At 41.5% G+C, this 27364-nt stretch overlaps 2 protein-coding genes across 3 annotated transcripts; both read left to right on the plus strand.

The window, feature by feature from the left end:
* The first annotated feature begins 4332 nt into the window (after nucleotides 1-4332).
* Nucleotides 4333-16378, plus strand: LOC113027989 (gastrula zinc finger protein XlCGF57.1-like). Its single transcript, XM_026177883.1, has 2 exons — nucleotides 4333-4599; nucleotides 14858-16378. The coding sequence occupies exons 1-2, from the start codon at nucleotides 4497-4499 to the stop codon at nucleotides 16255-16257; spliced, it is 1503 nt and encodes a 500-aa protein (XP_026033668.1). The 5' UTR covers nucleotides 4333-4496; the 3' UTR covers nucleotides 16258-16378.
* A 7373-nt stretch (nucleotides 16379-23751) lies between these two features.
* Nucleotides 23752-26809, plus strand: LOC113027994 (zinc finger protein 501-like). 2 transcript variants are annotated; one of them, XM_026177891.1, is made up of 2 exons: nucleotides 23752-24071; nucleotides 25316-26809. In XM_026177891.1, exons 1-2 carry the CDS (start codon nucleotides 23960-23962, stop codon nucleotides 26578-26580), a joined length of 1377 nt encoding a protein of 458 aa, XP_026033676.1. In that variant the 5' UTR covers nucleotides 23752-23959; the 3' UTR covers nucleotides 26581-26809. The 2 variants fall into 2 exon arrangements, with proteins under 2 accessions (XP_026033676.1, XP_026033677.1); XM_026177892.1 differs by having other exon boundaries at nucleotides 25339-26809.
* The last annotated feature ends 555 nt before the right edge of the window (nucleotides 26810-27364 follow it).

The following is a 27364-nucleotide window of genomic DNA, read 5'->3' on the forward strand; positions in this document are numbered from 1 at the left end:
ATTACCCTCTAATTCCTATAATGCAAACAATATGTTAAAATACTGTCACATATCTAAGACAGTCGCATTACACCCAGTCAAAAGCCATCCTTTTCTCTTTTATACGTGGGGATTTCATTTTTATTGTCACAAAATATTATGCAAACAACTTATTCCTCCAAGTTGTCCAAAAAATCCTGCTGCTCTTGTAAATAAGATAATTCTCAGTGGAATTACCTGCATGAAAGAAAAAATGAATTAAATAAAAACTTAAACTCTGAGTCATTTACTGTTGTAATAAGTCTGTCTGTAACATTAACCTGTTTGCTGGCAGGTTTTTTTTCTTCTCTTTGACACTCATTCAATACCTCATTCATAAAATCGTCATCAAAGCAGCAGAGCAGAATGAATTTATCTGCAACTTTTAGTTTAATACTTTTGTGTGCTGCATGAGGTTCCAAGTGGAATAAGTACAGTCAATCAAAAAGGATTTATAACACATAAATGTCCAATTTCAATAAAAGTATGTCTGTTTATATTTTACTATACCTTTATTGGGCTCTTGAGGATGAATCACAGCATCAGTGTAGTGTGGCATGGAAGCAATCAGCTTGTGGCTGTCACAGTGTGCAAACTGAGTGTAATGTTTAGGTTTTCAAAGAATCCAGAATGGAAGACACAAGAGGCAGAATGTTTAAAAAGTAAGACATTTATTTTCAGCGCATGCAAAACTGAGTCCCAAGGGGCAGGAAAAAATTAATCCAACACACAGTGAAAGACATCAGTGTGAGCAGGCTACACAACAAAAAGGGGAGTGGACCCAGCAGCATAAGCAGCCACTTTTCAAGTAATTCATTTGCACACATGAGCCTGATCTAAACCAGTTTTCTGCCCTTAATTATTTCTGCCTTGCTCTTCTCTCCCTGCTCCATTCCACATCTAAAACCTGCTTAATTTATTGGAACATAAGCAGAATAATACATAAACAAACTCAATATCAAGCAATTCCATTTCACCACTGAAAGTATAATTACACATTGTTTGTAAATTAAAAACCATGAGTGTTCTCCCTCATGTTTGGCCTAAAAAAGTTACATTCATGTAGAATTATAGAATTTTGTGATTATGATTATCATATTCTTTATTAAAAGTGTATCTTCTATATTTGAGGATTACCCATTCGAGTATTTTGAAAAGACCAGAAATCTACATCTACTTCTGGAACTGTACATTTATTTATGATGGTATTTCCAAACATTTGTGTAACAGTCTTACACTCATAAAACAAGTGTTCTGTTGTTTCAATGTTCCTTTTGCAAATACAATAATTCTCTACCATTAATTGAAGGAAATAAGCATTATTTCCTTAGATTTTAGAATTAGAAGCAAATCTCATTATGCCAACTAATCTTTAATATTGTTTTAAAATAATGTTTATTACTTTACACAGTGTCTGCTCCCACCCCCACAACCTCACCTGCAGTCAGCCTGGAATCCAGAGCCACACCACTGTGCCAGCCTCTCTCTTCACATGTTGCCTCCTGTGAGATTCCTGACACCCCTCCCCCACCCATCACCTTCACTCAATACCAGGTTGAGATGCAAATGAGGAGACTTCACTCAGGCAAGTCTGCTGGACCAGACGGAGTGAGTCCCCTTGTCCTCAAGACCTGTGCCCCCCAGCTGTGTGGAGTCTTTCATAAACTGTTTATGCTGAGTCTGAGTCTGCAGAGGGTCCCGGTGATGTGGAAGACATCATGCCTCGTCCCTGTACCAAAGACGCCTCGTCCCAGTGGCCCCCAGGATTACAGGCCCGTGGCACTGACCTCCCACATCATGAAGACCCTGGAAAGGCTCATCCTGGACCAGCTGCGACCCATAGTAAGACCACACCTGGATCCCTTCAGTTCGCTTATCAGCCTCGTCTCGGAACAGAGGACGCCATCATCTACCTGCTCAATCGTGTCTACACCCATCTGGACCAGCCGGCGAGCACTGTGAGGGTCATGTTTTTTGACTTTTCCAGTGCTTTCAACACCATCAGGCCGACCCTCCTGGGTGATAAGTTAGCAGCGATGCAGGTGGATGCTTCTCTGGTGTCCTGGATTGTTGATTACCTGACAGGAAGACCACAATATGTACGTCTCCCACAGTGTGTGTCTGACAAGGTGATTAGCAACACAGGGGCACCACAGGGGACTGTCCTCTCCCCCTTCCTCTTCACCCTCTACACCACAGACTTCAGCCACTGCACAGAGACCTGCCATCTTCAGAAGTTTTCTGATGACTCTGCGGTGGTTGGATGCATCAGCAGGGATGATGAGACAGAGTACCGGGCTGTGGTCGACTCCTTTGTCACGTGCGAGCAGAATCATCTGCAGCTCAACGTGGCAAAGACCAAGGAACTGATCGTGGACTTCAGGAAGACCAGGAAACACTTGACCCCTGTTTCAATCCAGGGGGTCAGTGTTGACATTGTGGAGGACTATAAATACCTTGGAGTACACATTGACAATAAACTGGACTGGGCTAAAAACACCACAGCACTTTACAGGAAGGGCCAGAGTCGTCTCTATTTTTTGAGGCGACTGAGGTCCTTCAACATCTGCCAGAAAATGCTGAGGATTTTCTATGAGTCTGTTGTGGCCAGTGCGATCCTCTATGCTGTTGCATGCTGGGGGAGCAGGCTGAGGGTCGCAGATGCCAACAGACTTAATAAACTAATCCGTAAGGCCAGCAATGTTGTGGGGATGGAGCTGGACTCCCTCAAGGTGGTGTCGGAGAGGCGGATGCTGTCCAAGATAAAGACAATGTTGGATAACACCTCCCACCCACTCCATGACATGTTGGTCAGTCACAGGAGCACGTTCAGTGAGAGACTGAGATTACCGAAAAGCACCACTGAACGACACAGGAAATCATTCCTGCCTGTGGCCATCTCCCTGTACAACGCATCCACTTAACACACTGCTTGCTGCTACAACTACACATGTTTCTTTTCCAACTATTTATTTATAAGTGACTTATGTATGTATGTATGTATGTATGTATATATTGTACTATTCTTAGTTAGCGTATTGTCTGTCTTGTCTTAATGTTGGTTTAAAATGGAGCACTGTAACAAAAAATAATTTCCCCCAGGGATCAATAAAGTATTCTGATTCTGATTCTGATTTACTGAATTTTTATAATTTTGATCAACTATTTACTGAGTAGAAACTAAATTCAATTTAAAAAAATAAAATAAATACAAATCCAATATAATGAAAGCCTACCCAGATAGAAAAACTGCCTCTAAGATTTCAGGATGTATTGAGGAATAAAGGCTGACCACCTTTATGATTCCAAATATTAATTTCAAGCTCATTCTAATTTTACTAAATCTGTTTTTGCCTTATTTACTGTATCTATGTGTATGTTTGTATACGTTTTAAACAATTACTGCACCTGTTTTCCATTTTCCCCAGCAAGATATAATTACATGGGGTTTGGCTTGAGACTTTTGAACAATACTGTATTTAGGAACGTAATCAGTGTTGTAGCTGCATTTCTTTTTATTTGTGGAAGCTTTCATTTTATTTTACATTGAATATGACTTTGCAGTGACTTAAATATTCAGGAGACTCATGACGACAGCTTTTCGTCACACACATGCAATGAAAACCCCTGAGAAAAAGAGTCTGCGTGCCAATCAAAATGTCCCACGTAAAGAGGGACGCAACCTTTAAACACCTTGAGACATTTTTAACCGGTTCTACATAAATAAAACTAAACATATTTAAAAAAGGAATTTTTAAAATTTAGGAAAAAAAATGTCTCCTATCCTTTATAGAAAGGAAATAACCCTCCAAGGTCAAGAATGGAAAAAAAAACATCATTACATCAATTTTAAAAAATAAATAAAAACACAATATAGTAATTAAATGTATCATTAGTTAGTTAAATGGAGAAACAATAGTAGATATTTTAATTATGTCATGGTTCATGTGTTGCTGTCCATCTTGAAATAATTGAAACTGTCACTGCGGCTGATCAACAGACCATAACCTGGTTAATTGAATCAATTAATTAAACATTTAATCATTATTTGATGTATTTAGTGATTTCATTTTTGCACTCTCGTCGCTCCACAGCGGTGATCTCACCGCCGAGGACAGGAAAGGTGTCCGTGCAGATGCCTGTTCAAAACACAGCAGAGGGCAATAAATGTTGTGAGGAATCATTTGAGTGTCCCGTTTCAATCTGTATCTTCCCCGGTGACGTATTCATGGATGAAATGGTAAATGGTAAATGGCCTGTATTTGTATAGCGCTTTTCTAGTCCCTAAGGACCCCAAAGCGCTTTACACAACCTGTCATCCACCCATTCACACACACATTCACACACTGGTGAACAGAAACGTAAGCGGCGTGATCGTGAAAGGTGATCGGCGGTGATCGATTCTGCCCAGGCCCGGTTTCAGCTCCGCCGAGCCTGCAGTTTATTTTAAAGAAGAGAGCAAAGACACGGACACCATCATGAATGAGGTGGATTATCTCCATCAGCTGAATGCCGACAGTCTGGCTGAGGAGAAGCCCGAGATTAAACGGCAGCAGGATGCTGAAACGAGCCAAAGCGCCGGTGAGAATAAAAACACATTTACTGTTTGATCGGGTTAACTGTTAGCTCGCTGTGGGGTTTGTGAAAAGGTGTTTCACATCGGAAACATCGGTTTTCGTTGATCTGTATACGTGCACAAAAATAAACACATAAATAAAATCTCAGAGCTTTTTATTTCATCCGTGGATCTCAAATGTGAATATTAACGTTTAATAGAATTATTGTGGCGGATTTTTTTAAACGGCGGAACTTAAAGTTGAGGGTAAAGTGTGGCGTCCGGACGATTTGCCAGCGCGCACACAAGAGTTGTCTTTGTAGTTCGGCCGTTTTTAAATGCTCATTTAGCGTTAATAACGTGTTAATTGGGTAAGGTCCTGTATATTGCAGCTAATCATTCATATAGAACATCATTAAAATTGCGTGTACTGGTCAAAGTAAAGCGCTTTCGGCTGAGTTTAAAACAGAAATCTGAACATAAGTTGCTCTGGACCAGAGTATGCAAACATCACGAGATGAGAAATGCTTTATTTGTCCCGTATTTAAGAAATGTTTTTGTTCTCAGCAGTTAAAATAATGATGAAATCTACTATTAATAATAATACCAATAAGCAGAGTTAGCTTTCCCATCGTCTGGTCCTTCCTTCCTCACTCTGCTAAATAGTTTTACATCCCTGGTGGGGATCACATTTTACCCCCCTCCCTGTAGAGATCACCCTGCGTGGTGATCAGAGTGTTCTCTAACTAAAAGAGAAATAAGGGAAATTCAGACCATCAGGAAACTTAGAAATCCGGTGTGCCAGACACTTTCTAGAGCGGCAACATCAGTCCTTACAGGGTGACGTGAGGTTGGTTCTTTCATCCTGTTGGAGTGCAGCTTTGCGTCTGGCAGTCTGAGACATCCTCCTGAAATCACACGTGCAGTTTCTTAATGTTGCATGATGGTCCAGTTGCTGCAATAAGCTGACAGAGAGGAGCAGACACAATCCTGTGTAAGAATAGCATTTAATTGTTAATTGTTAATTTATTTCAAACATGTAAACAATATACAGAAAATAAGAGAGAAAAAAATACTATACAAAAGTCAATACATTTCAATATTGCTACCGTACTGATTCATTTACATGTTGAAAGGAAGTGGGAAGAAGTACACACTTGTTTAATCCCACCCTTTTGCCATAAGTTAACATTTAGTCAGCTTCCTTACTGATATAATCTGTAATAAAAATAGTGAACAGATTTCTGATATAATATATACTAGGGCTGTGCGATATGACTAAAATTCCATATCCCGAGATAAAACATCTATCGTCCCTATAACGAGATAAATCACAAAAAATTTACATTTTCTGTAAATTCTGTGAATCTCGGGCAGCTCGACTTGCGTGAAGTGTTTCCAGCTGGGTGTCGTGTAGCTGGAGTCAAACGTTTTAACCGTGCTGTTTGGAATTTCACTAGATCGGCAATTTTCAGTGTTTCAGACTGCAAAAATAGTGAGTTTGTATGTTCCCTATAACCTCCATTGTGGTTAATTCAAACCGCTTTTTTTTTTTTGAAGAGAGTATTTAAGCATAGAAAAGCTTAGAAAAATGTTGCATAGAGTTGTATAAGCTCTTTGAGTGCTCAGGTAGAGTAGAAAAGTGCTCTATGAGAGGAAGTGATGGTAAAAAAGTCATTTCTTGAAAAAGTTAGCTTGTTCATTCAACTTGTTCATTCCCCAATTCTAAGTTACATTTAACAAAATAAGTGGTTAAGATTAAGATTTTCAGTTCATATTTGTTTTACTAACTATTTAGACCATTTTATTACAAATTGTGAAGGTAAAATATATTTTAGAACCTATTAATAAACAAAGAGTCCAACAAACAACACAAAACAACACTATAATACACAACAATAATAATGTAGTTGCTGTACAAGAAGAGCATTATAGAGAAGTTTTAAATGAACTTTGGATAAAGTGTGTTAGTGTTAGTAACAAACAGAGCGCTCACAGTGAAAGATTGAACTGGTCATTGTGTGGAATCTAAAACTGACCTCACAGCTCCCGCAACAAAATAAGAAACACTTTTAATCCATTATTGTAAAAGTGGAAAGTAGCAGATGAGCCTGTCGCTCGTCCACACTGCTCCACCTCGGTCTGCAGGTCCTCACCGCTTGTTTCATATTAAATGCTGGTGCTATGGCACGGCTGGCCAACGTGGCACTAAGTGGAAGAGGGATTTTAGTCTTCCATATATTGTTACATTTGACTGGATCACCTTTGTTTGAAGAGGAAAACATGAGACAGAGAATACAGTGGGGCAAAAAAGTATTTAGTCAGCCACCGATTGTGCAAGTTCCCCCACCTAAAATGATGACAGAGGTCAGTAATTTGCACCAGAGGTACACTTCAACTGTGAGAGACAGAATGTGAAAAAAAAAATCCATGAATCCACATGGTAGGATTTGTAAAGAATTTATTCGTAAATCAGGGTGGAAAATAAGTATTTGGTCAATAACAAAAATACAACTCAATACTTTGTAACATAACCTTTGTTGGCAATAACAGAGGTCAAACGTTTACTATAGGTCTTTACCAGGTTTGCACACACAGTAGCTGGTATTTTGGCCCATTCCTCCATGCAGATCTTCTCGAGAGCAGTGATGTTTTGGGGCTGTCGCCGAGCAACACGGACTTTCAACTCCCGCCACAGATTTTCTATGGGGTTGAGGTCTGGAGACTGGCTAGGCCACTCCAGGACTTTCAAATGCTTCTTACGGAGCCACTCCTTTGTTGCCCGGGCGGTGTGTTTTGGATCATTGTCATGTTGGAAGACCCAGCCTCGTTTCATCTTCAAAGTTCTCACTGATGGAAGGAGGTTTTGGCTCAAAATCTCACGATACATGGCCCCATTCATTCTGTCCTTAACACGGATCAGTCGTCCTGTCCCCTTGGCAGAAAAACAGCCCCATAGCATGATGTTTCCACCCCCATGCTTCACAGTAGGTATGGTGTTCTTGGGATGCAACTCAGTATTCTTCTTCCTCCAAACACGACGAGTTGAGTTTATACCAAAAAGTTCTACTTTGGTTTCATCTGACCACATGACATTCTCCCAATCCTCTGCTGTATCATCCATGTGCTCTCTGGCAAACTTCAGACGGGCCTGGACATGCACTGGCTTCAGCAGCGGAACACGTCTGGCACTGCGGGATTTGATTCCCTGCCGTTGTAGTGTGTTACTGATGGTGACCTTTGTTACTTTGGTCCCAGCTCTCTGCAGGTCATTCACCAGGTCCCCCCGTGTGGTTCTGGGATCTTTGCTCACCGTTCTCATGATCATTTTGACCCCACGGGATGAGATCTTGCGTGGAGCCCCAGATCGAGGGAGATTATCAGTGGTCTTGTATGTCTTCCATTTTCTGATGATTGCTCCCACAGTTGATTTTTTCACACCAAGCTGCTTGCCTATTGTAGATTCACTCTTCCCAGTCTGGTGCAGGTCTACAATACTTTTCCTGGTGTCCTTCGAAAGCTCTTTGGTCTTGGCCATGGCGGAGTTTGGAGTCTGACTGTTTGAGGCTGTGGACAGGTGTCTTTTATACAGATGATGAGTTCAAACAGGTGTCATTCATACAGGTAACGAGTGGGGGACAGAAAAGCGTCTTACAGAAGACGTTACAGGTCTGTGAGAGCCAGAGATTTTCCTTGTTTGAGGTGACCAAATACTTATTTTCCACCCTGATTTTCAAATAAATTCTTTACAAATCCTACCATGTGGATTCATGGATTTTTTTTTCACATTCTGTCTCTCACAGTTGAAGTGTACCTCTGGTGCAAATTACTGACCTCTGTCATCATTTTAGGTGGGGGAACTTGCACAATCGGTGGCTGACTAAATACTTTTTTGCCCCACTGTATTAAGCTGTTAATTTCTTTAAAAATACACTTCAGTATTTTTGTAAAAGCTCTGCTTATGTTTCACAATTATGCTACAAACCTTACACTAACAGTGATAATAATCACTAATTATAATTATAATCACTAATAATAAATGATCCGTCAGGCTTCAGAGTGTGAAGGATTCCTATGGTCACAACTCGCACCTTGAGAATAATCATGCATACTTTCATAATGCAATTTGTATCTGGCAAATGCCTTTTAGTCAGACACATGTATTGTATTATAAAGGGTGATATAATGTGGTATGAAAGATTTCCTATATCAGTCCTGCTTGGAGCTGAACCAGCCTGTTAAAGAAGATGCTCCATTACATGTCCTTTCAGTGGTGCAGAGGGTCGTCAGGACTATCCATGATGGATAACCATTTGTCCGTGACGTCCCCTCCACCACAGTCTCAAGTGTCCACAGACTCAGCCTTCACAATCAGCTTATCGTCATAGCTGACGAATCTGCCTCTTATTCTACTTTCATAAACTCTAGAAACCACATGTAGCCTCGCAGTGTGAGTGAAGCACTCTGCTGGGATCATATAACGCTTTGATATACTTAAAACATGATTGGATCTTATTATTCAGGAATTTGGCATTTAAAAGGCTAGTCAGTGCAGAGAAGCTAATCCTTTCTTTAAAGGATGAAGATGAAAAGTGCAGGAGGGGGACAGATGGAGGATCGCTAATCAGGAAGTGCAGAGGCTTAGTAAGGAGGAAGTAAGAGCAGCTGTGAAGAGTATTGGTCCTGATGACAAGGGCTGCCACGATTAGTCAAATAGTCCATGTGCTGACCACTCAGTGCATTTTATCAACAACTTTAATATTTTTTGGGAACGCAGGCATCTGTTTAAAGCAAATGGATTTAATTTTAACAAGTCAGGGGTGAAACTGTTCACCTCCAACTTGTTTTATTCCATACGTCATCCATCTGTGCTTGGAGCCAAGGCTGAGATAAACAAGGAGTTATCTCATAAAGAGGAACAAACAGTACTCCAAGAACAGACAAAGCCCAGCAGAAACCTTGAGGAGGAGCTCCATCTGCCCCCACCCGGGAAGAGCCTCAGAAAGGAGAGACATCTGAGGCAAGAAGAGGCATAAAGAGGGGTCCCTATTTGCCTCCAACTCTCTCAACAACACCAACGACCAGGACCAGGATCTTCCCCAGTCCCCCAAACCCCTGACAGGCCATCACCCCCATCACCCTCCTCTCCCTCCCTTTCTCCCTCCTCCCCACACCTGAAATTCACTGAAGAGATGATGGAGCGGGTCAATGCTGGGCTCAGATCTACCCCCCGGCCCAATCCCTCTTTGTCCCCCATAAACCCCCCACCAAAGCAGCCAAAGGTTCGCCACCGAGCCCCACCCTCAACAGAGCAATCGAAGTCACATTGCCCAGCCTCGCCCCCCTTAGTTCCTCTTCATGCTTTGTCTCCGCAGTCTGATGTGTGATGTGTGAAGGGTCCGGGCTGTGAGGATTATGGCAGTGGTGACTTTTCCCAGGAGAAGCTGGGACCCTGTTTACTAGAAGGTTTTAAAATCTCTGTACTTTTAGGTGACAGAAGGAGACATGTGGCCTGGTCAAAACACAGAGAGCTGCACTCTAAAAGATCTTTAAACATAGTAAACATACCTTGTGTGCCACAGACTGCTCCCAAACACGAGGGGACAAGTAATGCCTCTAAAACACTTAAGTTGGCTTTATTAAACATTAGATCTCTAGCTGGGAAAACATTTTTAATTAATGATTTAATCACTGAGCACAGCCTTGATTTTATGTTTTTAACTGAAACTTGGTTGGACCAAAGTAACAGTGGAGCTGTTCTCATCGAGACGACCCCTCCTAACTACAGTTTTATCAGTGAGGCCAGGGTGAGCAGGAGAGGAGGAGGGGTTGCTGTCTTATTTAATGAATCATTTCAATGTAAGCAGCTATCTCCTGGAAGTTTTCAGTCTTTTGAATATGTGGCTTTACAGCTGAAGGCCCCATCCAAAGTTGTGTTTCTTAATGTTTACAGGCCTCCCAAATACTGCACAGACTTTTTTAATGACCTCAGTGAACTGCTGTCTGTGATCTGTGTTGATTTCGACTGTGTAATTATTGTTGGGGATTTTAACATCCATGTGGACAACCCTCAGGACAAAGGGACTAAAGACCTGAGTAACACTCTGGGCAACTTTGGGCTGACTCAGCATGTAACAGAGGCCACACATAATAGAGGACACACTCTCGACCTACTGATCTCCAAGAGCCTGAGCATTTCAAACATTACTGTGTCTGATGTGGGCCTGTCTGATCATTACTGTGTTTTCTTTGAAAGTAAAATCTCAGCCCACACAAATATATCAACAGCAGTGATCACAAAACGGTGTATAACTGAAAACAGTAGTGAGATCTTTAACCAGGTCTTCCCATTAACACCTGACCTGCCCAAAGGTTCAGTCAATGAGCTCGTCAATAGCTTCAATGCTAACATGTTAAATGTAATGGACACTATTGCTCCCATTAAGGTGAAGGTTATCTCTGGAAGGAAAAAGTCTCCATGGAGAAACTCCACACTGGTGAAAAATGAAAAAAGAGAGTGTAGGAAAGCTGAGCGCAGATGGAGAAAAACAAACCTCCAGGTTCATTATGACATCTATAGGGAGAAACTTCACAATTATAATTTACAACTGAGGAGTGCAAGAAGGTCCTACTTCTCTGACATCATCACTAAAAACAGCCATAATGCTCGGGTCTTATTTTCTACAGTTGACAGGCTAACAAACCCTCCTGTGCCAGTGGCAGCTGAACTTCATTCGACCATGGCCTGCAATGACTTTGCCAAATTCTTCACAGACAAAATCCAAAAGATTAGACAAGCAGTTAGTACATCAACAGCAGATCCAGGATATGTACTGTGTCCACCGAAAAACTGTTTAAACACCATCAAACAGTTTCACCCGATTAACAGCAAAGACCTGGAGGACATCTTAGGTCAACTGAACTCCTCCTCTTGCTGTTTAGATGTCCTGCCAACAAGTTTTTTCAAAAAGGTCTCAAAGACTTTAGAGTCAGACCTGTTACAGATCGTCAACTTTTCCTTAATGTCAGGCGTGTTTCCAGAACCACTAAAAACTGCTGTAATCAAACCTATACTGAAAAAGGACAATCTTGACAAGACACAAATGAACAACTACAGGCCGATCTCAAATCTCCCGTTTTTAAGTAAGATCATTGAAAAAGCAGTTTCTCAACAGCTCAATTACTTCTTAAAACAGAATAATTGCTACGATGCCTTCCAGTCAGGTTTTAGACAGAACCACAGCACTGAAACCGCTCTGACCAAAGTGTTTAATGACATATGTCTGAACACAGACAGTGGAAAAATGTCAGTCCTAGTTTTACTGGATCTCAGTGCAGCATTTGATACAGTTGACCACAACATATTACTCAAACGACTGGAGAACTGGGCAGGTCTTTCAGGAACTGTACTAAACTGGTTCAAAACATACTTAGAAAACAGGAAATACTTTGTATCAGTAGGTAACTTCACATCTGAGCAGACAAGTATCACATGTGGAGTTCCCCAAGGTTCCATCTTGGGACCCCCTCTGTTTAACATTTACATGCTCCCACTGGCACAGATTATAAAGAACAACAAAATAAACTATCACAGCTATGCAGATGACACACAAATATATATCACAATGTCACCAGGAGACCGAGGCCCTGTACAGGCTCTTGGTAAATGCATTGAGGAAATTAATGACTGGTTGTGCCACAATTTTCTCCAACTAAACAAAAACAAAACTGAAGTAATAGTCTTTGGCGCCAAAGAAAAACGATTACAGGTCACCAGAGAACTTCAATCTATACATCTAAAAACCACAAACCAGGCGAGAAATTTGGGTGTAGTGATGGATGCAGACCTAAACTTAGAAAAACACATTAAGACAATAACAAAATCAGCTTACTATCACCTCAAGAATATTTCAAGGATAAAAGATCTGATGTCTCAACAGGACCTGGAAAAACTAGTCCATGCATTCATCTTTAGTAGGCTTGATTACTGTAACAGCATCTTTACAGGTCTACCTAAAAAATCAGTCAGACAACTACAGCTCATTCAGAACTCTGCTGCTCGAGTCCTCACTAAGACCAAAAAAGTGGACCACATCAGTCCAGCTCTGAGGTCTTTACACTGGCTGCCTGTCCGTCAGAGGATAGACTTTAAAGTTCTGATGCTGGCCTATAAAGCTCTGAATGGTTTAGGACCAAAATACATCAGTGACCTCCTGACCCAGTATGAACCTTCCAGATCCCTCAGGTCATCTGGATCCGGTCTTTTATCAGTTCCCAGAGTCAGAACCAGACACGGAGAAGCTGCATTCAGCTTTTATGCTCCTTATATCTGGAACAAACTCCCAGAAAGCCTCAGATCAGCTGAAACACTCAGTTTATTTAAATCCAGGTTGAAGACTCACCTGTTCTCAGCTGCATTTGAATAAAGCACCAAATCCACACTTTTAAGCTTAAATTTCAAAACTTACATTTAACTACTGATTTTATCTGTTTTGATTTTATCTGTTTTGATTTTATATACTGTTTTGTTTGTTTGTTAAGCTTAAATTTCAAAACTTACATTAACTACTGATTTTATCTACTGTTCTGATTTTATCTGTTTTGATTTTATATACTGTTTTGTTTGTTTGTTTGTTTGTTTGTTTGTTTGTTTGTTTGTTTGTTTGTTTGTTTGTTTGTTTGTTTGTTTGTTTGTTTGTTTGTTTGTTTGTTAAGTGGGTTTAGAGCTCTGGGTAGCTCCCCAGCTGGGTCTAGACTGGGTCTAGAGAGTATTTTAAATTCAGGGAATTTAAAATAGAAAGTAGCTCGTCCACAGAAGGACTGGTAGCTCCCCTTACGATAAGGGTTCAGATCGCGCGAACAGGTGTGAAATGTGTGTGTTTAGTTAGTTTGTTTGTTTGTTTTAATCAATTTTAAATCATGCTTTTTATTTGTTTTTGTTTCTAATGTCTCTGTAAAGCACTTTGAATCACCTTGTTGTTGAATTGTGCTATACAAATAAATTTGCCTTGCCTTGCCTTGCCTTGCCTAGTCACGATTATGTCGACTATCAAAATCGTCAACAACTAATTTAATAGTCGTTGCGTCGTGCCTTTTTTCAGTGTTTAATTTGTTTCTGAGTAAATCTGTTTGGCTGAGATTAAAGTTATAGTTTTCACACAGGTGAATAAACGCAAACAGAAAACTGATTAAACAGAAATGTGAGATGTTCGAGAATTTACTCTAGTGTCCTGTTATATTTAGAGCAAGGAGCAGACGGCTGAGTTTATTAAAGTCCACTGAGACAATCTGCAAATTTCATTAAAAGTTTAATCTTGTCTAATCATCTTGTCTTTATTTTTAGTTAGCACATACCTTAAACACTTCAAGCTGTAAGCTAATGAGAGCTATATAAGAGCAGATGCATGCTGGTGCAATAAGCTGTACGCTTTATGTCCAATGGATCTGATTAGTCGACTAATCGCAAAAATAATCGGTTAGTCGACTATCAAAATAATCGTTTGTGGCAGCCCTACTGATGACACACCCGTGGAGGTATGGAGGTGTTTAAGAGGGAAGGCAGACTTTTTAACACAGTCCTGGAGAGTGAGGGGATGTCTGAGGAATGGAGAAGTGTATTGGAACTGATCTTCAAGAACAAGGGTGACATGCAGAGCTGTAGAAACTACACAGGGATAAAGCTGATGGGCCACACCATGAGGATATTTGAAGATGTTTGCAGATGACATTGTGATCTGTAGTAAGGAGCAGGTGGAGGAGACCCTGGGGAGGTGGAGGTATGCTCTGGAGAGAAGAGGAATAAAATCAGTAGAAGAAGACAGAATACATGTGTTTGAATGGGAACAAGGCAGGTGTAACAGTGGGATGGAGAGATGGAGACAGATGATCTGCTGTGGCAACCCCTAAAGGAAAAGAAGAAAAATGTGAAGAAGATTGGCCCTTTCCGGTCCCTGTTGGTACTCCCATTGTGTCATTTTGCATCAGCTGAAGGTTTAATAACAAATTACTACAATTCAGCCCGGCATGATTTTTTTAGCATCACACTGAGTCAGGATATTTCTAAATTTGACAACGTCACACAGCTTTTAAAAACCAATCCTACAGATTTGTTAAAAACGTGACTAAAAGGACCTACTGTAAAAAAATAACGGTAATGCCATCGAAAGGGAGTAAATAATTAGACACCAATGAATGAATATATATCTGTATATCAGGGTTTTTAATGGGTGTGCTATGCTGCTGTAGAATTTTAATGTCAGTCTTTTCTGTCCATGTGTGTTTCAGTGTTACCTGAAGATGTCCGGCAGCTGCTGGTGATTAAAGAAGTTCCTCAAGATTGGAGCCCCAGGCGGGACCTGCAAGCCGCCGAGTTCCTCCACATAAAGCAGGAGCAGGAGGAACCCTGGAGCAGTGAGGAGGGACAGCAGATCAATAGGTTGGAGGAGGCAGATCTCAGCAGGTTACCGTTCACTATTGTTACTGTGAAGACTGAAGATGATGACGATGAAGAGAAGCCTCAGTGCTCATATCGTCATCAAAGCCAAACAGAAGAATCCACACAGACAGAGCCGCCTATCGGCTGCTTAGCTAAACAGATCAAGACGGAAATTGAGGAAGATGCATATGGACGACTGGAATCAGTCTGGAGCCCAGATCTAAATTGTCATTTATTAGTAAATAATAAGAAAAAGACTTTAGACTCTTCCGAGACTGAAGTCAGTTATGAAGATGAGGAGGAGGAGGAGGATGTTTGGCAGGAACCTCTGTCAGATTCTGGACCTGAAACTGAAGTGGGTGGTATAGCGTGGAAGGAGAGTGTTGCAACTGAGCCTCAGTTTGTCAGTGATGTTTGCGTTAAAACATTTACACAACCGGAATCTCAGAAGCGACAACGCCGAGGAGAGAAATCACTGGCTTGTGCTGTTTGCGGTAAAACCTTCAGCTGCAATACACATCTTAAGAGACACATGACCGTCCACACGGGAGAGAAACCCTTTAGCTGTGAAGCTTGTGGAAAAAGATTTGGACTTGAGTTTACTCTTAAAACGCACATGAGAGTCCACACAGGAGAGAAGCCATTTGGTTGTGAAGACTGTGGAAAAACATTTAGTCGTAACACTCATCTTAAGAATCACATGCGAGTACACACACAGGAGAAACCATTTAGTTGTGATTCTTGTGGAAAGACATTTAAATTTAAGTATAGTTTTAAAGTACACATGAGGGTCCACACAGGCGAGAGACCTTTTGGCTGTAGTGTTTGTGGTAAAGGGTTTACAGAACATGAAGGTCTGAAAAGACACATGAGAATCCACACAGGGGAGAAACCATTTGGTTGTGATATATGTGGGAAAAGATTTGGACACCAGAATGCTCTTAAAAGACACACCAGCGTCCACACAGGTGAGAAACCGTTTGGATGCGATATATGTGGAAAACGATTTAACCGCAGCACACGATTTAAGGAGCACTTAAGAGGCCACACGGGAGAGAAACTGTTCGGCTGTGACGAGTGTGGGAAAACATTTAGTTCCAATACACGACTTAAGAGACACATGAGCATCCACAGGAGAGACAAACAGTTTTTGTGTGGCATTTGTGGTGAAAAATGTTCAACATCTGAACAGCTGAAGCAGCATGAAAGTTCGCACATGTTACTGCAGATAGATACTGTAACACTATAGGTTGTGTTGTGAAGTGTATTTGTATTATTAACAAGCTTTACTTTTCCGCCCTCATGTTTGTCTTCATTGTACTTAAAAAATAAACCAAAAAATATCCATGAATACAAAATTTGTGGTTTTGTCCTTGCCTATATAAATAATATATATATGTTTCCATACAAATATATAAAATATATGGGAACATATATGTAGAAAACTGAAGCTATCTCAAGTATGAAATAATCTTTTTTTAAAACTGGGCAATAAATCTTTGTAACTATATTAAGTTACCCTTTTTACTGTTTTAACACGTTTTTGCTTTTATAGTAAAGTCATTCATCATTAGATGAATTATGATTTTTAATATCAATGAAACTTTAAACAGCTTCAAAATTATAAGAAATTATATAAAAAAAGAAACCTGTTGAACGTTAGAAGTTACGCACTTTTTTGCCTCCCATAAGAAGTGTTTTGTAATTTAAAAACTGTTTCTAAACACAACTTAATCAGTGAGACTGTAAAAATAATCTGAGCGCGTTTTAAGCTATGAGCACACGTGTTGCCAAATCCAACGCTCTCACTGGTCGGATCTATTTATTCACATGCAAAAAAATGAGCCTAATTCCAAAAAAATAAAATGGTGCAAATTTGTCCAGTGAAATTACACGATTGTTGTGAGCAGGAGCATTACAAATCGGTGAGCCTCAAAAAACGTTTAAACCACAGCCAACAGGCTCGCAGTGGTTGGCCCCTCTTGCCCCAGTGTAGAGCCAGCCCCACCTACCATACACCCAGGGGCGGTCCTAACCTGTTTGGTGCCCTGGGCGACCAGTCCCTCTGTCCCACTGTTTACTATCATAGCCAAGTGGCTAACAAAGGTAAACAGAAGTTTTCCCAATCTCTACTAATGAATGTTATCTTGTTTCAGGATACATACTAAAATCCTTTATTTCTCAAAAATCGACAGCGCGCCTTATGTATAAATTCTGGTTGTGCTTACTGGCCGCGAACCAATTTTATGTGGTACACAGCGCTCAGAAACCTTTCAAAAAATATTTTGGTACGACTTTGGTAAACTACGAAACTGCACTGCTTGATGGATTGTTGGATCATTACGGCTACCGAGAAGCCTCGCGGAGTGATACGTACTCTGCTTCAACGTAATATTACCGTACTGTGTGTGTATAAGGACCACAAATGACACCTGTTAAGAGACACGGTTACAAAGAGGATTTCAAACTCCAGGCTGTCAGTCACGCAGTAGAACTTGGGAACAGAGCAGCTGCGAAATCTGTCTTTGTTATTGTGCTCAGCGTCTGTTAGTTTACATTTTGACTGCACAATTGTGAGCTTTTTGTTATGCACAAAAACAACATTGTTTTATTTTATTTATGGAGCATGATTATTTAATAAATGCTGATAATTTATTTCTGAGTAATTTTTTCTTGTACATCTGCGCTGTATGTTAATAAAAGTGCTTATGTGAGATTTGGGACACAGCTTTGACTAAGAGCTCTCTTTTTGTTCTTACTTTATGGCTTTAAAAAATATCAAGATGTCTATATATCGTCAACCAGCTAAAGAATATCGAGATATGAATTTTGGGTCATATCGCCCAGTCCTAGTATAGGGTCTCTGCCTTCCAATGTAAAGCGCCTCTGGACAACAGATGTGATTTGTTGCTATAGTTACTGTTAAATTTAATCATTGATGTCCATTCAGGACTGGAAGTTTTATATTTCTTAATATCCATCTATACTCAATGTGAATTCCATACGTTTAACAGAGCTGTTTGACTGATCACCTAATGTGTGACAAAAGAATCCGCTGTGATGCTATTGACAGTCTGCGCTCTCTCACCTGTCTGTAAAAGTTGGCCTTGTCTCTCTCACTCGTTGTGACACCTCTCTCCTCTGTTGCAGAACTTCCAGCCCGTGCTCTCCCTGTGTTCTGTGTGCCCGACCGTTTCTCCGTCCCCTGGTTTCCCACGGCACCTGTGCAGAGTTTCTGTTTATCACCTTGCTCTTGTTTAAGTTGTCTCCTCTCATTAATAAATCTTGTAAATAATTGATAACCAGCATAGTAGGCGCTCCTCCAACGTATCAAAATATAGTTTATTTTGGGGCGATCGTGGCTCAAGAGTTGGGAGTTCGCCTTGTAATCGGAAGGTTGCCGGTTCGAGCCCCGGCTTGGACAGTCTCGGTCGTTGTGTCCTGGTCACAGGTGGTCAGAGGGCCCGGTGGCGCCAGTGTCCGGCAGCCTCGCCTCTGTCAGTGCTCCCCAGGGTGGCTGTGGCTACACTGTAGCTGCCATCACCAGTGTGTGAATGGGTGAATGACTGGATGTGTAAAGCGCCTTGAGGTCCTTAGGGACTAGAAAAGCGCTATATAAATACAGGCCATTTACCATTTATTCTCCCTCTAACAGTTAAAACCATACACATTGTCTAAAATATAGATAGAGTGTGCAGCCTCAACTATTAGAAAAATGTAATGACCATCTTTATCTATGTCAGAATTCAAAATTATACCATTAAATCTTCCAAAATCTGAGTTGAACTGTTTGCAAAACAAAAAAATAGCCTTATGTTTAACACTGTTTCTTAAACCTCTTACATTTAAAGAAATAACAGACAGAGAAATAAGGATAGTAACGAAAATTAAAAGTGACAAATAAGAAAAAGCTTACACCAAGTATATGAAGAAAAGTTGAAATGGGAACCTGGTCACTTAACCCTTTAAAGCCAGTCAGAGCGGGCACGCTCCGTTTTGCTTAACTATTTTTAAATCCCGGTAGCACTGCAACCATGTAAGCTAGCGCAATATTTTTCTTTTGCATATGAAACCGGAGGGGTTGTACTTACATCTTATGCCATCAGCTTGTCCTCGATCACAGTTTCCTTCCACATAAAGCTTTGCAAAAATGTCATAAAAACCACTTGCAGCAACAAAAACATAATATCCCAGAAACACGCTTTACCCATCCGATCAGCTGTTTGTAACACTTCCTACGTCCATCAGCGCAAACTATCGCATGTCCGCCATGACCTGCCCGAAACCGGAAGTGACGTATTTTGCGGAAATGTAGTTTTTTTTTACCATCAGGACCTTATCAGAATCAGAATCAGAATACTTTATTGATCCCTGGGGGGAAATTATTTTTTGTTACAGTGCTCCATTTTAAACCAACATTAAGACAAGACAGACAATACGCTAACTAAGAATAGTACAATATATACATATATATACATACATACATACATAAGTCACTTATAAATAAATATTTGGAAAAGAAACATGTGTAGTTGTAGCAGCAAACAGTGTGTTAAGTGGATGCGTTGTACAGGGAGATGGCCACAGGCAGGAATGATTTCCTGTGTCGTTCAGTGGTGCTTTTCGGTAATCTCAGTCTCTCACTGAACGAGCTCCTGTGACTGACCAGCATGTCATGGAGTGGGTGGGAGGTGTTATCCAACATTGTCTTTATCTTGGACAGCATCCGCCTCTCCGACACCACCTTGAGGGAGTCCAGCTCCATCCCCACAACATTGCTGGCCTTACGGATTAGTTTATTAAGTCTGTTGGCATCTGCGACCCTCAGCCTGCTCCCCCAGCATGCAACAGCATAGAGGATCGCACTGGCCACAACAGACTCATAGAAAATCCTCAGCATTTTCTGGCAGATGTTGAAGGACCTCAGTCGCCTCAAAAAATAGAGACGACTCTGGCCCTTCCTGTAAAGTGCTGTGGTGTTTTTAGCCCAGTCCAGTTTATTGTCAATGTGTACTCCAAGGTATTTATAGTCCTCCACAATGTCAACACTGACCCCCTGGATTGAAACAGGGGTCAAGTGTTTCCTGGTCTTCCTGAAGTCCACGATCAGTTCCTTGGTCTTTGCCACGTTGAGCTGCAGATGATTCTGCTCACACCACGTGACAAAGGAGTCGACCACAGCCCGGTACTCTGTCTCATCATCCCTGCTGATGCATCCAACCACCGCAGAGTCATCAGAAAACTTCTGAAGATGGCAGGTCTCTGTGCAGTGGCTGAAGTCTGTGGTGTAGAGGCTGAAGAGGAAGGGGGAGAGGACAGTCCCCTGTGGTGCCCCTGTGTTGCTAATCACCTTGTCAGACACACACTGTGGGAGACGTACATATTGTGGTCTTCCTGTCAGGTAATCAACAATCCAGGACACCAGAGAAGCATCCACCTGCATCGCTGCTAACTTATCACCCAGGAGGGTCGGCCTGATGGTGTTGAAAGCACTGGAAAAGTCAAAAAACATGACCCTCACAGTGCTCGCCGGCTGGTCCAGATGAGTGTAGACACGATTGAGCAGGTAGATGATGGCGTCCTCTGTTCCGAGACGAGGCTGATAAGCGAACTGAAGGGGATCCAGATGTGGTCTTACTATGGGTCGCAGCTGGTCCAGGATGAGCCTTTCCAGGGTCTTCATGATGTGGGAGGTCAGTGCCACGGGCCTGTAATCCTGGGGGCCACTGGGACGAGGCGTCTTTGGTACAGGGACGAGGCATGATGTCTTCCACATCACCGGGACCCTCTGCAGATCCAGACTCAGCATAAACAGTTTATGAAAGACTCCACACAGCTGGGGGGCACAGGCCTTGAGGACAAGGGGACTCACTCCGTCTGGTCCAGCAGACTTGCCTGAGTGAAGTCTCCTCATTTGCATCTCAACCTGGTATTGAGTGAAGGTGATGGGTGGGGGAGGGGTGTCAGGAATCTCACAGGAGGCAACATGTGAAGAGAGAGGCTGGCACAGTGGTGTGGCTCTGGATTCCAGGCTGACTGCAGGTGAGGTTGTGGGGGTGGGAGCAGACACTGTGGTGTCGAATCTATTGAAAAACAGATTCAACTCGTCGGCTCTATTCTCACCTCCCTCAGTTCCCCTGCTGTTGGTTGGCCTGAATCCAGTGATGGTCTTCATGCCCCTCCACACCTCTCTCATGCTGTTCTGCTGGAGTTTCCACTCCAGCTTCCTCCTGTAATTGTCCTTAGCCTCTCTGATCTTGTCCTTTAGTAACACCTGGACCTTCCTCACCTCCTCTTTGTTGCCCCCTCTGAAAGCCCTCTTCTTGTTGTTGAGGAGGGCTTTGATGTCCTTAGTCACCCACGGCTTGTTATTTGGGTAACAATGAACAGTCTGAGCTGGAACAATGGAGTCGGTGCAGAAAGTTATGTAGTCTGTGATACACTCAGTAAGCCCATTGATGTCCTCGGCGTGAGGCTCACAGAGTGTTTCCCAGTCGGTCACCTCGAAACAGCCCTGTAGTTCCGCTATTGCCTCCTCTGACCACCTCCTAACAGTCCTGGTGGTCACAGGTTCCCTCCTCACAATTGGCACATAGCGGGGGGTGAGGTGAATCAGGTTATGATCTGACCTACCAAGTGGGGGGAGGGAGGAGGAGCTGTATGCATCCTTGACGTTAGCATACAGTAAGTCTAAAGTTTTCTCTCCCCTGGTGGGACAGTCCACATATTGTTTGAATGTTGGTAGTGTATTGTCCAGTGATACATGGTTGAAGTCACCCGAGATCACAATAAAGGCACTCGGGTGCTGAGTCTGTAGCCGAGCTATGGCAGAGTGGATAGTGTCACATGCAGCTGTGGGGTTAGCAGAGGGGGGAACATAAACAGCCACCAAGATGACGTGAGAGAATTCCCTGGGTAAATAATACGGCCTGAGTCCAACAGCACACAGTTCAGTGTCCGGGCAACAAATCCTTTCTTTGATTGTTATGTTGGCAGGGTTACACCACCGGTTGTTAACTAAAACAGCAAGCCCACCTCCTTTACGCTTACCGCTAGCGATGCTGTCCCTGTCCGCCCGAACAGTGTGGAAGCCTTCCACGGAAGCATTCTCATCGGGAATGACCTGGTGCAGCCATGATTCGGTGAAACACATCAGGCTACACTCTCGGTATTCCCTCTGACTCCGTACCAGTGCTGAGAGCTCGTCGATTTTACTTGCCAACGATCGCACATTTCCCATCACGATAGACGGCAGACACGGTTTAAACCTCCTCCTCGCTTCGAGCCTCCGCTGTCTCACCGTCACCTTTTTTCTTCTCTTCTGTCCTTGACCTCTGCATCCCCGATGTGTTTTCCTCCAAATTTCAGCTGGTACTTCTGTGGGCACTTCTGCGGGCCTGGCCAGCGAGCCGGCCGGCATCAGGGCGATCAGCTGATCTCTGGAGTAAACAGTCCGTGCGTGTAGGAGATGTGCCGCGGTCCCGTTCCATGATAAAAGTAACAGTTCCACGGCCACCAGAAGAACAAAAACTCTCTCAATCCACATGATTGAGTAAGAGATAGAAAACGGAGGAAAATACAAGTCAGAAAAAAAAAAGAATACGTAAGAAAAAAGAGCTAAACTAAGAGAAAAGCAGGAGCGACTGTAACAGGCTGCACGCTGGTTGGCGCATGCGCACTTAACGCACTTATGAGCCTATACTTGTGTTTTTAAAAGTTATGTTTGACTTTATGACTTTCTGTGTCGTTTCTGGGACGCTTAGGACTCATATTGCACTGCTGGAAATAGTTTACTTTGATGCATATGGTGTTTTTTTTTTTTGGAAATCTGCATTATAATATTTATTTTCGTTTTTCCTGCAGTATATAAAAAATAAAACTATGAAGACACTTAAAATAAATTTCCTGTGGCGGGAAACTATTTTGTGCAACTTTTTTGTATTTACAGTTTTGAGGGATACGCCTCTTAAATTTCTCTAACTAGAAATATATGTAAAAAACAAAAAAACAAAAACAATTTTAAATGTTTTTGTAGTTTATTGCACTTTTTGCAATTTATGTAATTACTATGCACTTAATGCATACATATCATTAAAATTTGGGCTATAATGGTTGTATTGATGTATATCAACTTGAAATGCTCCCAAAAATGGCTCTACAGTATGTAAAAATATAATATAAGCTCTGGCGGACTTGGTTCTATGGTAGGTCTTAAAGGGTTAAGAGAGTTCTATATAAGATGAGAACTGCAACCCCTGAGTAAGGAAATTGTGAACTTGAATAATAATAGGAATACAATAGTCTAAGAAAATAGAACCAATGTGGTAAAAAAAAAAATTTAATTAAATTAAATGCTTCTAAGAGCATTTAAAGGGAGCTTTTAGAAGTTTTCTTGCTCCATTTAAATGTCAAAAGGGAGTTTTTCCTTCAACATTAACGCCGTCATCACGATTAGTTCAATTTTTAAGAAATTAAAGAAATATCAACAGAGCACCTATTTATAAAGACTTAAAGTTTCATTTTTAAAACTAATTGGCTCCTTTCTGTCCTGTTTTTTGCATTATAAGCCTTATAATAATAATATTAATAATTATTATTATTGTTGTTGTTATTATAAGTATGATTATTATTATTATATACACTGTTTCTTATATTTTGTTATCATTCATATGTTCTTGTCTATAATTTCTGCATGAAAAATAATTAAATGTTTAAAAATACATTTTAAAAGTGTCTGTTACGTTTTTTTCCTATTTAAAAAAAAGGTGCCTCCGCAAATGCCTGCCCAAAACACCCCAATAAATCCATTTCACAACAACACTGAAAAATGGGAGCCCTGTCCAACTATTGATGAGGTCGTATAGAAGTGTGAATACACGGCCATCGATCTTCTGACCGAGTCGCCTGGTTCAATTCAAACGAGCTTACAGTTGATTTTAAAGACGAGAACAATGAATGAAGCGGATTATCGTCAACGCAACGGCATCGAGAGTCAGCCTTATGAACGAAAGCCGCAGATCAAACCGCATCAGCTGCAGGATGCTGATCTCAACCAAACTACCGGTGAGAAAATCACAGATTTAACGTGAGATGTTTCTCCGGAAGGAAACGGCTTCCTAGCTGCTAGCTCGTTGTACTGGTGGGCGAAATAAACTTTTCACCTACAAACCGGCCTTTTTAGATGATGTAAATCTGCCACAAATCGATGTTAAAACGGCTTAAAAACGGCGGAACCCATCGGTGGTCCTGTGTAGTACCCGGGCGTTTTAGACGGGGCACACAACAACAGCGTTAATATTGTAGTTCAGCGTAAGTAAATGGGCGAAATTTGATTCAAGGTGTTTTAATGTCCAATATTTTTACTCATCTTAATAAATATAGATTTTAGTGAGCTGGCTTTATGTAGGATAAAGCCATCTCACTTATATAGCCATCCATCCATTGGCTTCCGCTTATCCTTTTCAGGGTTGCGGGGGGGGGGGGGGGGGGGGGGGGGTGCTGGAGCCTATCCCAGCTGTCATAGGGCGAGAGGCGGGGTACACCCTGGACAGGTCGCCAGTCTGTCGCAGGGCTAACACACAGGGACAGACAACCATTTGCACTCACACCTATGCACTTTATTTGCTTAAACTGCCCTTTCCTGTTCTTAATAAACACCTATCACTGTACCTACATTGTAATCAATTTAGTGCTTTTTGGCCACTTAAATTATCTTTAAACTGTTTGGTTGTATTTGGTGAAATTTCTGCTTTCCTTTTGGTCAGGTTGCTCCTGAAAACACAAAAAACATAATAAGAAATCATAATAAAAAGTAAAATAGAAAGTCACCTTGGTAACAACTGATTCCAGTTTGTCCCTTCTGGCTCAAAATGACTTGGTATTATTCACCCCAACAAGTCATTTGTTGCAACAGTGCCTCCTATTAAAAGCAGTAAGAGCAGCAAAAAGGTGGAAGGTGAAAAAGGGATCTTTATTTTAAACAAAAGAAACAACAAGCTCTTAAGATGAATTTAGATTTTTTTTTTACTGACATTTAGCTGGTGATAAGTTAGCAGATAGAGGTTTTTTTGTTGACCTCTATTTATTGTAATTGTTTCAAGGGCTTGTTTTGTTTTTGTTACTGTTTGCGGTGTTTTTTAATAACCTGTCTCATACAATAGTCATTATTCTAACCCTTTTTATTCACATTTTAATGACAGATTATTCTTGTTTTTATCTGTTATTTTTTTATCTGTGTTTTATAAGGTTATTGTGTTGTGATATTTGTAAAATAAGTGCTTTCCAGGTGATGTCTCTGTGTGTTTCAGAGTTTCATGCTGATGTCCAACAGCTGTTGGTGATTAAAGAAGAGGTTCCCCCAGAATGGAGCCCCTCTGATGACCAGTGGTCCCAAGAGCCCCTGCGCATAAAGGAGGAGCGTGAGGAACTGTGCACCACTCAAACAGCAGAACACTTTAAAGGGCTGGAGGATGCTGATACCAGCAGGCTCCCGTTCACTGCTGCTCCTGTGAAGAGTGAAGATGGTGAAGAGAAACCAAATTCTTCAGAGCTTTACTGTCATCAAACAAGTAAACAAATAAAAACTGAGACTGATGGAGATGACTGTGGAGGACCAGAATCAGCCAGAAACCTTGATACAAAAAGTACTTTACAACCTAATGAAGTGGAAAATGATTCGGACTCCTCTGAGACTGAACTCAGTAACGATGGTGATGAATGGCAGGGACCTTTGTCAGATTTTAGACCTGGAACTGAAGACAGTGACAAGGACTGGGAGGCAAGCAGGTCACCTGAGTCAGGTGTAAATTGTCACGTGAGATGTGACACTACCAAAAAACCCTTTAGCTGCTCTGAGTGTGGAAAATGTTTTCTCCACAGGCAGTCTCTCCACAGACACATGAGAATCCACACTGGAGAGAAACCTTTTTGTTGTGCTGTTTGTGGCGAGAAATTTAGCAGGAAGACACATTTTAAGACGCACATGAGAGTTCACACAGGCGAAAAACCCTTTGATTGTGGTTTTTGTGGTAAAAGGTTCAGCCAGAAGTCAAATTTTAAGGAACACTTACGAGTCCACACAGGAGAGACTCCATTTGGCTGTGATGCTTGTGGGAAAAGATTTAGAGTTAATTTTACTCTTAAAAGACACATGCGAGTCCACACAGGAGAAAAACCGTTTGTTTGTGTTGACTGTGGCAAGACTTTCAGTTCCAATACGCACCTTAAGACACACACGAGAGTCCACACGGGAGAGAAACCATTTAGCTGTGGTGTTTGCGGCGAGAGATTTGCACAGCAAGGGGTTCTGAAGAGTCACACACGAGTTCACACAGGAGAGAAGCCTTTCGGTTGTGGTCTGTGTGGAAAGAGATTTAGACAGCAGAATACTCTCAAGAGACACATGAGCGTCCACACGGGAGAGAAGCCGTTCTCCTGTGGCGTCTGCGGCGAAAGATATACCAGACAGGGAAGTTTGAAGAGACACATGAGTGTACACACAACTGCAGCTTCAACAACTGAATCACATGCCTGTCATTTTGTGCCTGAACATCTCGAACCTTTTGGGTTATAGACACTTGACTTCTGTAGCTGTTTTCTGGCCTTTGATGGACCGGGCGCCTTTCAGTCTGTCTCACTGATTTTTGATCGGATGTATAAACACTACATGACAATCTGTCTGCTGGCTGTGCTAAATATGAAGTACTAATTTTACTGAACAGTAATCTAAAGTTTTTATTACACACTTCTCATTACTAATGCATTATAAAGTAATACTGCACAAAACCTTAAAAAAAAAAAAAGGACATGCAGAAATGATTATTTTTAGTAGATATTTTGAAGTATTTGCCCAAAACAACGAAAAGTAGGTGACTGACAGCCTGTAGAGCAGCGTTCCCCAACCCCCGGGCCTCGGACCGGGGGTTGGGGACCGCTGCTGTAGAGCACTTCACAGATGATGTTCTTGTGACTAGTATTTCTGATTTGTAGTTTGCTCTTCATGTGTAAAATATGCTGCTCTGTTGCCAGTAGACCTGTCTGTCTGTGCCTGGTGATATGCTGCAAACACTGCCCTCTATATGTAAAAGTCCTCGTAGCTAGACTGGGCTGACTTATTGATCCTGATTGCAAATGTTAGTTAAATAAATCCTGAATATGCTGAGTTTTTTTCCTCATAGTGCAGGCCTCTGGAATTTCAGTCTTGTTGCTTCCTTCACAATTAACTGTATTAAAGATGGAATAAAAACTGTTTCTTCCAGCTGCTTCCTTATTTGCAGATTACCACACATTAAATTTTTTACACTAATAATAGCTGAACAATGTTTTTGGGTTTGTTTGTGGTTATAGAGCATTAGCAG

This window comes from Astatotilapia calliptera, chromosome 8 (genome assembly GCF_900246225.1).
Source record: "Astatotilapia calliptera chromosome 8, fAstCal1.2, whole genome shotgun sequence".
NCBI lineage: Eukaryota > Metazoa > Chordata > Actinopteri > Cichliformes > Cichlidae > Astatotilapia > Astatotilapia calliptera.